At 45.2% G+C, this 12,232-nt stretch overlaps 1 protein-coding gene across 1 annotated transcript; it reads right to left on the bottom strand.

Moving 5' to 3' along the window:
• Nucleotides 1-2,390: 2,390 nt before the first annotated feature.
• Nucleotides 2,391-8,327, bottom strand: KCTD13 (potassium channel tetramerization domain containing 13). Its single transcript, XM_033169525.1, has 7 exons — nucleotides 8,178-8,327; nucleotides 6,264-6,531; nucleotides 4,944-5,113; nucleotides 4,413-4,502; nucleotides 3,875-3,927; nucleotides 3,545-3,740; nucleotides 2,391-2,768 (listed from the first exon to the last, which is right to left on the bottom strand). The coding sequence occupies exons 2-7, from the start codon at nucleotides 6,523-6,525 to the stop codon at nucleotides 2,526-2,528; spliced, it is 1,014 nt and encodes a 337-aa protein (XP_033025416.1). The 5' UTR covers nucleotides 6,526-6,531; nucleotides 8,178-8,327; the 3' UTR covers nucleotides 2,391-2,525.
• Between the last annotated feature and the right edge of the window lie 3,905 nt (nucleotides 8,328-12,232).

Below are 12,232 nucleotides of genomic sequence, written 5' to 3'. Positions count from 1 at the left end.
AATCCTAGTACTGTATGAGAATCTATACTAGCAACATACCTCTGTCTGACTCTCCTTCGAGACGAGATAGGAAACTACCAAGATATGGAAGCAGGAATACCAAGTTACCAAAATATGGTTTCTTAAAATTAAAACTCTCATCCAGCCACTGCATTGTAGCCCCTCAAGCCTGCCCAGCCCTTCTGCTTCTTCTCCAAGTCCCCAATTACAGCAGCAGCTGCCATCATGAATCAAGGGATACTATTATAGAAAGGCAGGCATACTATAATGTTCTCCAATTAAATACCAGCAGTCTGGATAATGTCAGTAGACCTTCCATTTCCTCTGGCCTGAGGCATTCAACATACAGATCCCCTTCCCCATAAGCATCTCTCTTCACAAAATCCAAGGCATCCACCAGACTGCTGAAACGCTCTCCACTGCTACAATCCAGAAGGGGAGAATTGGAGAAAACTTGCACCCACCTTCAAATTTAGTAAAAAAAATAAAATGCTTCCAGTAGCACCTTAGAGACCAACTAAGTTTGTTCTTGGTATGACCTTTCGTGTGCACTAGAAGTGTGCATGCACATGAAAGCTCATACCAAGAACAAACTTAGTTGGTCTCCAAGGTGCTACTGGAAGGATTTTTATTTTTTTTACTATGGCAGACCAACACGGCTACCTACCTGTAACTTCAAATTTAGGTTCTTAAAAATCCAGAAGGAAGCTCACCTTATTTCCTTCCACTATTGCAGCAAGCCACAGGCAGCAGATGAACAAACAAACTGCCCATGTGTTAACAAGGTAAGATTTCACACGTGTGCTGCCAATTATGCCAAAAACTCCTTACTCTTTAGCAGCTGTAATTGTCCAATAAACACAACCCCCTAGATTAGACAAACGGATGATCCAGCTCACTAAAGTCACTAATATTTTTTGGGAAATGTGCCTGTCTAGACATGGAAAAGCCCTGGAGATACAGATCCTTATCCAGTTAAAACACACATCCCAGGAAACTTTCCTATTTTTAAGCAGGTACCTTTATTACAATAATTTAATAGAAAAAAACATTTTTAAAATAAATTATGCAAATACAAAAAAATTACAATAATTAATTCAAGAAAGTTACCTCCTCCAGGGAGGGGAGGATATACAGAGGGGAAAAAAAGAATGGAGGAAAATAATACCTTCTCTCCAGTAGTTACCTGCACCAGTCTGCATTTACAGAATGCAATTTCACCCTTCCTCTCCATCCACCACCATCATTTAAGAATATCCAAACCCTGTTCCATCAGACAATTGACTGAAAGGGCTGTTGAAATGTCCCATATTACACTTTGCTGAAGTTGGTATGAAGCAGTATACCATTCCCTGTGGCAGGATGGGGAAATGGTGGCCCGCCAGTTATGGATGGACTACAACTCCCATCAAACCTGATCACTGGCTATGCCACCTGGGGCTGATGGGAGTTGGTAGGCCAATGTATTCTGGAGGACCCCCGATTCCCCCTCTGCCCAACCTTATGGAAAACAAGGGGATGAAGGCATTCCAGGGGCAGAGTACAAGTGCTCAAACTCTGCAGGAAGAAGCAAGGCTTCTATACCTACACAGATCTATGTCTGAAGGGAGTCATTTGACCATGTTCCACTGTTTTGTAATGGTGTGTAGATGCCTATGAAGTGTGAGATTGAAGCATCTAACATATTTTTATATAAGTCGTACCTGTAAGTGGGACAGAAGAGTTTGGATGGAATCAAGGTCCAGGTCACACAACACTTAAAGAGACAGTCAAACTGTGTTTTTGACCCAGACAATTTTTTTTAAAAAAAAATAGCAGCTGTTATCTGACTGACATCTTTCCCAGAAGGACAATACGTAATAGAATCAATTTCATGACTGCCACCTCCTGCTCTAATGCAAAGGTTAAAGGTACAAAGTTTGTGACCTTTGAAAGAGACCAATAACAGTGTTACAATATGGAAGTCACCAAAGGCCCAGTATTAAGACGAGATGGAATGTAGGGTCCCCCAATTAATATGCTTTGCTCACATATAGCTCTCTCAGTTATAATGTTGTTGTTGTTCCATGGAACCTAAGTTTAGAGGACAGTCAGTCGGTCTCAGGTTGGAAAGGTCTCAGGTTGGAAAGGTCTCAGGTTGGAAAGGTTCAGGATCAGGTGGTTTTCAATAAAGGACCACAATCCAGGTTTCAGCGGTGTCTTGCAGATTATGAGACAGGTGGGATGGTGAGGGGAAGTGGAAGGCGAGGTGTTTAAGACTGAAGCATTAGGGGAAATTAACAGCTGGAAAGAGCATGCCAGTAAAATGAAGGGGCAGACCAAGAGGTCAATTGTCACAATAAAAAGGAGGGCTTAATAAAGTCAAGGGATAGCAAGAGAGCAGAAAAGCAGCCTAGAGGGAGAGAGGGGTTAGAAAAGGATGCAAACACCAATGAGAAGACCTTGAGGTGAAAGATCAAAAGGAGAAAACAGGTCCTCCTTTGGCACTAAATGGATGGAGTAATGACATTGCGAGCGAGACGGGATCAGTCTTTGAAAACAGCTTGGTGGCCGTGAGGACGTTCATCATGCATGATGTGCCTACGGACATGTATGCGCCGGACACGGTGCTCCCGTCCATCTTCGTCATCACCTGCACGGAGGGGGCCTCCACCTCCACCTGCCACCCCACCTGTTGCCTCCAGGAGGGCCTTGTCTGGCACTCGTGGCGTCTCGTAAATCAGGATGTTCAGGGTTTCCTCAAAGATCCGTGCCTCTGGGAACTCCACCTGTGCACATGGGGGCAGCAAAGCAAGAGCATACTGAGCAACACCAGTTCTGTCCACAGTGTGGTGCAAGTGTTTGGTTCTAGGTTCAAATCATTGCTTGGTGAACTTGAGCTTTAGTTTTTTTCAGTTTAACCTAACTCACATAGTGCAAGGCTAAAACTCAACAGCTGCTCTGAACTCCTTGATGCATAAAAATGTAAGCAGGGCTGCTGTTTCACTAGGTGGGAAGAACTGGAACTGGGAGAGTTGACCTGAAGTAGTACTTTATCCAGAGAGTCATTTGAGTGCCCATGGGGAAAACCTCTTCTTCCTCTCAGGTTCTGTTCTCCCATGTATGGGACCACTCCCTCCACCAAATGCCACCAGAGGGCTACCTAAGGACCACCATGCCCTGAAGGAAGGAGAGGCCTCGCTTTCAAAAAGCTTTATTCCCTGTGGCTCTCTCTTTATTGCTTTATAATATAGTTTTAATTTATATTGTTTTTTCAAAGAAAATATGTGATGCTTCCCCAAAAAGCAGTACACACAGGTTCTGCGATCCACATGCTTGCTATCCAAAAATTCACTTATCAGAACGTAAAGGAAATTCACTTATCCAAACAGCCAACTTCCTTACTTCCTTATTTGTTTCTGCTTTGATGGTTGGCAGTAGCCTTTTTCGGGCAGACACCACGGAGAGAGGGAGGGAAGGAGCAAGATCAGACAAATTGGAGAGCAGGTACAATTTATCCGGAAGGGGAAAGCTCATATCTGAAGCTCAAAGGTCTGCACATTACCTTGGTCTGCTTCTTCTCGGTAGCATATACAATGGAGGTGCAGCAGACTTCGGCAATCTTGCGGCCCTGCCCATAAAACGACCAGCAGCAGATTTCATCCCCAAGAACATCTTTGATGAAGAGTACTCGGCCATTGAACCGCAGAGCCAGCTTGTCAAACAGTTCGATATTCTTCAGCAAGTTGTCATCAGAGTTACTGGAGGGGTGAGAACAAGAGAAATGGTGGTGTGATCTCTCTTAAGACACCTCTATTAGCCAGGAGGTGGGAGTCAAGAAACAATACCAAGCTACGCCCAATTCCAGCAGTTGGGTGTGTGTGTTGCATCTTACCTTGTATATGAATACTTGTTATTACTTCGGTTATGCAGCAATTTCACCACAGGCTAAGAAAGGAGGAAAAGAAGGATAAATATGGTGGGAACTGTCTTTAACCTACATAAGAGAAACTGTCACCTTTGCCATTGGCCGAACTACAGTGATTTCATGAAATGTTCATATATGTTCTAACTTCTGGTATGAGTGTGTTCACATCAGACCCATTTTATGCTGTGTCAACAATGTGGAAGATGCTAAAATATTTCCATGTGATAAACTGTGTCACATGGCAAGTCTTCATGTCTTGAATGGGTCACGAGACTGGTGTTCCAACCTAAGTCTTATAGTAGGCAATGCTTGATTTTAGCTAGAAGGCTAAGAAGCTTTGCAACTTAGGACTTCACTAATGGTGGCAGATGCCATCTGCACTCATGGGTATCACCTCACTGGCCCTAAACAAGCAAGAACACATCTAAGTCAAGCAGTCTAAAATGGCGCAAATCTACATGAACTTCTTCGACTTGAGCCTTATGTGACTTCACAGCCTCTTTACCTTGGAACAGCTTGAGATGATCTGCTGCTCCTCCTTGGGAGAGGTCACCATGGGGATATGGCAGAGGGGATCATAGGCCTCACTCTTTTGCTAGGCAGAAAGATACAAATATATTACAACCTTATTAGAAGCCCTAGAACATGCCACATATTATTAAAATACCACATTTATGTACAGTACTGCCTTTTTACCAGTGCAATCATGGGAGTTTATAAATTAAAACAAATGACATACAGTTTATTTAACACATGTAACAAAATTAAAGGGTGGAAGGATGGGGAGGAAGAAGAAAAATGTGCAAACTGGGGAATCAGTTTTTAGATAATATTCATGATGGTTACAACCACCAGATGGAACAATCACTGTGGGAGACAGTTCTGAGAGGGAGAGGCCAAGTAGCAGGTCGTCCAAATCAGGCTAAGACAAGTGGGCCTTGCTAACTCACCTCTTCGTCTCCCCAGTTCCTTCAAACTGCTTGAGGCTCAGAGGAGTCTGCCTGCCTCCTAACTGCTCAGCAGGTGACCAGCTCACCTGCAGGGCAAGCTGACAGTCCTCAACCAAGCCTTGGATCAAGTAGTACCGGGCCTCAGATAGCACTTCCTCCAGCTCCCGCTGGGATTCAGGGAGGGACACAGAGCCATCGCGCAAGTAGTTCAGGATGGTTCCAAAATGGCGCCCACTTCGGTCAATCAAGATCCAACCTGGAAAGGAAGAACAGAATTTTAGTCCCTGAACAAAAGGTCTTTTGGGGGCAGAAGCAGAGACCAGGAGAGAAGGATCTCTTGTGCATAAAATTAAAAGTAGCTCTGTTCTGGAGAATACTTTAAAACATTTAGAGGGAGATCCAAATGTTGCTGTCTTTGTATATAATTTTGCTAATGAAGCTACAATATTTTATTTTATTTTCTATTTAATTTGTATACCACCCTATACCCGCTGGTCTCAGGGCGGTTCACAGGATAAAACCATGATATAGAAACACAGAATACATAATCAAAATAAAAGCAGTAACAACCCAATAACCCCACCAACACATTTTAAAAGGGCACTGAATGTCAGTCGACCAAAGACCTGGTTAAAATGCAACATTTCTGCCTGGCACCTAAAGGTGTATAATGAAGGCGACAGGCGAACCTCCCTGGGGAGAGCATTTCACAAATAGGGAGCCACTGCAGAAAAGGCCTGCTCTCGTGTTGCCACCCTGCAGACCTCTTGTGGAGGAGGCACACGAAGAAGGGCCTCGGAGGAGGATCTCAGGGTCTGGATAGGTTCATATGGAAGGAGGTGGTTCTTGAGGTATTTAGGATACCGGTAGGTCCTTGAGGAAATTTAGGATATTTTATCTCACAAAATGTAAGCATCTAGCTGTAACAGATCCTTGATACCAAGTTATCAAACATTGTCTTTGACAAGAAAGCTGATCATATATGAACCTGAATTTCCCCCCAGGGGTTCACTGTTCATCCTATCAGAAGCAGGTGTGAGGTACCGGTAGTTCTGACGGATTTCTTTGCTTCTGCAAAGAAGCCATATAGAATGGCAGATTTCTGTCACCTCCAATGTGCCACACTTATTGATAACTAGTTCCTATTACATAATTTATATTCTTGACTGAATTTTCATGCTATTTTTTTAATATCACTTTGATTGATCTATTAAATGCATTACACTTTTCCTGTATATTTCTTTTGTAATATGCAGTGGTGCTGTTCATGGCTTTGTGGGCTTTTGGTCCAAAAACTATTAAAGTTTATTTATTTTACTATACCATATAATCTCAGCTGAGCAGGAAACCTGTATTCGGAGAAGGGTTGGGTGGGGAGACAGACTGTGTGATGCCTGGACACTTACCTTCACTATCTGTGAGCACCTCCATCCTGCCACTGAACATAGCCTTGAGCATGGTGTCTTGCTTGGTGAGGGTTTGCACTGTAGTGTAATGCAGTGACCCTCCCACGTTCAGCTTGACATACTTGCTGCTGGGGTTAAGGGGTTTGAGATCAAAGGTCACACCGGCTACCCCTCCGCTGCCATCCCGTCGCTGCTGGATTGGGACTAGCGGGGCACAATTCTCCAGGGGTGGGACCTGGTCTGCCGTGGCCTCAGCTGACATAACCACCTGCAGAAACAGAAATTGAACAGGGAGGCCTTCTCAAACCACATTACCTGCAAAGGGGCTTGGATTGGATGGAGTAGGGCAGAGCTTTTCAAACTGCGTGTCGCGACACGTTAGTGTGTCAGCTGCAGTGTGTAGGCATGTCGCACAAATGCTACCCTGCATTTCTCTTGGGTTGGTTTAACCTCCGATTTGCTAGTAAAACTAAATTACTGTATCATGAAATGATGCATGTCCAAAAAGTGTGTCACCAATTTGAAAAGTTTGGAAAACTCTGGAGTAGGGCCTGTGGAGCCTTTTGTCTCAAACTTCCACCCCTTGCACACACTTCTAACTTTCATAGCCGAGCAGAGCCTCCATCAATTAGATGCTCACCAGATGTTTTGGACTACAACTTACATCAGGGACACCCACTTCTTGGACTAGTGGGACTAGCCTAGTTTATGTTTACTATGTTTTTATATATGCTGCAAGCTACCCAGAGTGGCTGGGGAAACCCAGCCAGATGAACAGGGTTTAAATAATAAAATGATTATTATTATTTATTGTTATTAGTGCAACAACCCTGTAAGGCAACCAGTATTGTTATCCCCACACTACTGGTTGAAAGGTACAGTATGTGCAGGGACTCGTAGAACTTAGAATCATAGAGTGGAAAGGGCCACAAGGCTCATCTAGTCCAACCCCCTGCAATGCAGGAATCTAACTTCCCTATGAAAAATGTCACTGCAGGCCACTGACTCACATCAATGGCCCCATTGGCTGGGGCTAATGGGTGTGGTAGCCCAGAACATAGGGAGGGTGCCAGGTTGGTGAAGGGTGCTCTGCACAATATTGTAAAACGTTTAGGACTGTTTCAGACCCACCTGTCTCACTGCTGTTTGACACATACCTCTCCTCACACACACACACACACCCCCACACTATCTTCCCATCCCGTTTCTGGTCAATTCTCTGGGAAGAAAGTAGATCATTTGCAGCTTCATTACAGTTGAGGTTCAGTGGAAATTAAAGGAAGACGCTTCTTTGTCCGTACCCCTCTTACAGTATTTCACCATGGAGCAAAAACCTTCCTGTTTAGGCAGGCACTTGCTTTATCAGATGATTAAGTATTTATCCAATGCTTGTTTTATTATTTTTTTGGGGGGTGGGGAGATGTATTGTATTTAGCTGTTAGCCACCCTAAACGGTGCATGGGCATTAGAAGGGCAGGGTGCTGGTTTGTAAATAAATATATAAACCAAACCAGCTCCGGGTCCTGTGAGTCACGTCAGCAAGAAACAACAGGAGAGTGTCCCGTGTTTGCACTCCTCTTTTTGCCCCTCGGGCTCTTCTTTCCTCCTTCTGCCCTCCCCGCCCCAGCCACCCTCACTCGGCTCCCTCCTTGCTCCTCAGCACTGATTTGCCGGCGATCTTCCTGCCAGCCCACCCGCAACCTGTCTTTCCATTTACTGCTGCCTGGGTTGCTTCCATTTTGCTGGCTGCTCTGCGGGGCCTTCAGGGCCTGAGCAGACGAAGCCAATGAAGAGGTGCTGGATGGGCCTCTTCCCAACCCTGGCTCGTCTCCGTTTGGGCCTTTTCCCCTCAGTCTCCCTTCGTCCCGGGAGGCCTGCGACACCCGGCCCTTCCGCCGCCCCCCAGCCACTCACCTCCCGAGGGAGACCGGGGTGGGCTCAGCCCAGGCGCCTCCCCTTCAGCCCCGCCCGGACTCAGGGCCCAACGGCCGGACAAGGGGAACAAGGGACAGCGACTGCGCATGCACTTCGGAGCCTTCGCTCGCACTCTGGTCACTTCGCTTGGCAGTTAGCCTCTACATCCGGGTACCCGCCCGCATTGAGCAAGACACAGAGACCGGGACGGCGCTTCCCTCCCAGGGGCGGAGGAGCAGAAGTGCGCCTGCGCCAGAAGGCGAGGCCATTGAGGCAAAATGCTCGAGGAAGCAAGAAGGGAGGGCGCTGCGCGTGCGCATACAAGCAACCGTGAGCCGCACTGAGCGTTTGGTTTATGCAAGAACCCCACGCGCCTCGGAAAAGGCGCCGTGCTCTCTTTTGCGCACGCGCGCTACTGGACGGGGGGGGGGAACCGTTAACTAACGCGCAGCAACTGGAGCATGCGCCGTTCTTCCAGTCAGGGCAGCTAAAGCGCCTTGTATTCTGGTTTGTTTGTGCCAACAGCGTCGCAGGGGCTGAAGGAGCTCGCAGGTTCCACCTCAACAGCACAGGCAATATTGCTGTACTTCCCCCCCCCCCTCTTCTTGATCCTCTCCTGTCTGCTCCCCTGAGTGGTTCCTCCCCCCTCCTTATTAGGAATGGATGTTTTAGCTGAAATTCCTGAATTGCAGGGGTTGGACTAGATGACCCTGGGATCCCTTCCAGCTCCATGATTCTACACGCCCCTCCAGCAGTTCCCATGGCTTCGTCCAGCTTCGCATCCTTCCCTCTTGAAGGGGTATGTTCCTTAAAATGTTCATAAACTGCGCTTTTGGAATGTGTGTGTACCACGAAGACAGAGGCTTCAGCAATGCAAATAGAAAATAGCATTATCCATAATCAATTAGCATATCCATTATCAATAGCATATCCATAAAACTTGGCTGGTAAAACAAAATGGAAGTTCCGAAGGCCCATCCAAACAGCTCCCACCAAGACTTCTGTTGACAAGGAGTTCCACAGGGCAGTGTCGGCTCACACTAACGGCTTGGTGCCCTGCTGAAGGCCAACCCCAGAGGCATGGGCATCTGCCACATGGTATGCTGCCATCTTTGGTGATCACTTGTAGCTGGGTAAGATTGTCTTCCATGAACACAGTCTTAATAGTGAGTGACCATGGAGGCTGATTCTGGATCCACGCATCCTTCCACAGTGGGGACATGTTTCCAGGCAGGAGTTGATCACGGTGAGGGTGAGGTGCCATATGCAGGACAATAAACAGCATCCTGCCCTCCAACTCTTGATGAGGCTATATGGCCTATTTTGTTTGCAGTTGTTGCCCTGTTTAAGGCAAAGCATGAAGTATTCATATGGTAAATATAAACACCCCAGATTGATCAGGCTTTCCCATTGGCAGGGGCGCCATTAAGACTCCCAGTGTGTGATTATGTACGGAGGGTGTACCAGAAAGGGTCTTGACTCCTTTGAAATAAAGCCTAGTTTCGCCCCTGCCCTTGGGCATTTTGGGCTTTTCTAGGCTTCAGTCAGGTAAGGTTTTATAAATGCTTTGTGCTTTTTTTCTCTTAAGGCTTCAATTGCCTCCTTTTTCAGAGTCAAGTAATATTTTTGTGCCTCTCCCTATCGCTGCTGCTGATCTTTTCTGATTTTTTAAAAAAACAATTTTTATTGTATTACCCAGCAGTACAGCTTATGCAGCAGTACAGCTAATGGTGTTTGTTCTATCCATTGTCTCTAGACATACACTTACACATTCATAGAAATGCATAGTCACAGTTGCTTATTGCATCTGAGCCTCTGTCAGTGCTCTGCACTTGCCTCCCAGTGAGATAGGATGTTGCAAACAGTACCTCACGCAAAAGCATGATGGGCTGGGTCGAGCATCTCCCCCCCCCCCAGAAGTAAACTGTTAGGGCTGGGTCTGTCCCCTTAATTCAGCTCTGGGAAGATAAACCCTCATCAAAACAGGTGTTTGAGAATCACTGGTTTGACTGACCAGAACTTCTGACCACTTACAGTGGAACAAGAATTTTAATCTGTGTCAACCATTACGCTGTGGAATTCCCACCTGACAGGTGTGTCTAGCACAATTACTATACAGCTTTCAGCAGATGCTAAAGACAAACTTCTCTCCTGGCCCTTGGCACCTTAGATGTGTGTTTTTAGGACCCCACCCCTGCCAGATTTGAAGTTATATTATGAAGTGTCCTGCCTCTGCTGGTTGCAGGAATGGATCTTGTTAAAAAACACAATTTATTAGATCTGGAGGATCATGATAATAGATTTGGGTGGCACACATATTTGTGGTATGATAAAACAAAAGTACATAAAGGATTCCTGAACCATTTGATAAGAAAATTAATCTATGAGGTATGGGATAGGTACAAGAATCTATTAGAACGAAGAACATCATGGTGGCTCTCTCCATTGGAAGCAATTTCAGTTAAAGAAGTAAATATGAGAGGTGAGTGGGTCACCTATAACGATTTGTTAAAAGAGACACGAGACCAATTAAAATTGGGGGGAAATGATATTAGAGAACAGTTAATGGATTGGTTACAGTATCACCAATTAAATGTTTTTAAGGTTGACAAAAAGAAAGGTTTTGATACAATGAGTTCGAGGTTTGAAACAGATCTGTTCAAAAATAATGTGAAGGTGCTATCAAAAATGTAAAAATTACTTTTAGAATGGTATAACAAAAGACAAAGAAGTTAAGGCAGTGATGGGCTAGAGACTTTGGATATAATAATTTGTAATGTGGAATTGTTTTAATGGTAATTAGGTTATATAATAAAGCGGGTGACGCTGTGGTCTAACCCACTGAGCCTAGGGCTTGCCGATCAGAAGGTCGGCGGTTCAAATCCCCGCAATGGGGTGAGCTCCCATTGCTCGGTCCCAGCTCCTGCAAACCTAGCAGTTCGAAAGCACGTCAAAGTGCAAGTAGATAAATAGGAACCGCTCCGGCAGGAAGGTAAGCGGCGTTTCCATGTGCTGCTCTGGTTCACCAGAAGCAGCTTAGTCATGCTGGCCACATGACCCAGAAGCTGTCTGCAGACAAACGGCGGCTCCCTCGGCCCATAGAGCGAGATGAATGCCGCAGCCTCAGAGTCGTCCGCAACTGGACCTAATGGTGAGGGGTACCTTTACCTTTATGGTTATAATAGATAAGGGTAAAAGATGTAGTAAATTTAATCTTAAAGATGGAACCCATGGAGGGAGGTCTAAGGGTTCGAAAGAACTCTGCATTTTAATGTTTGAAAATTAATTAAAAAATAAACTGCTTTTAATACAGACATTTAATTGTTGGGAGCCTGATGGTGAAGAGTGGGTAACACATTTAAATAGCAATCCTAAGCATCACCAACAATTATTTCTTTTTTATCCATCCTAATACATTTCCCCTCACGTGTGGTTTTCCCCTCACTTTGATTTTGGCATCTTTTATGCACTGATTTCATACAAAAGAAAGCACTTCTTCGTGTAAGGAGTTTCCGTGGGAATTTGTTCCCAGAGGAGTGAAAGCAGTCAACTAGGATGGTTTTAGATAGAATTTGACAAATTCATGGTGAATAAGGCTATCAGTGACTTTTAGCCACAAGGGCTGTCAAAAGGAAGCATGCCTCTGACAATTACCGGTATTTTCTGGGAATCAAGGTGCAGACAGTTGCTGTTGCAGGCATCTCACAGGCCTCTGAATGCCCACTGCAAGACGAGGATACTGCACTTGATGGGCTTTTGTTACAATCTAGCAGGGCTCTTCTTTCTTACTTTTTGTAACCAAAAGTAGAAAGTTGGTGGTGGCAATCTATATAAATAAAAATGTAAATGTTCGTTTGTCCCTAATTGATAATCTCCCAAAGTTCTGCACCGATTGCTTTGAAATTTTGACACAATGTTGCATTCCAATCCTGGCGTGTTTTATGTAAAAATATTATATAGATGCCACACGTTACAGGTAAAAACATGGTTTTCGACAAAAACAGCGCCATCTGTTGGACGTAAAAGCAACATAAGCTATAGAGCAACACATGGGA

This window comes from Lacerta agilis, chromosome 14, assembly GCF_009819535.1.
Source record: "Lacerta agilis isolate rLacAgi1 chromosome 14, rLacAgi1.pri, whole genome shotgun sequence".
Lineage (NCBI taxonomy): Eukaryota > Metazoa > Chordata > Lepidosauria > Squamata > Lacertidae > Lacerta > Lacerta agilis.
This window is presented reverse-complemented; position numbering and strand designations above follow the sequence as displayed.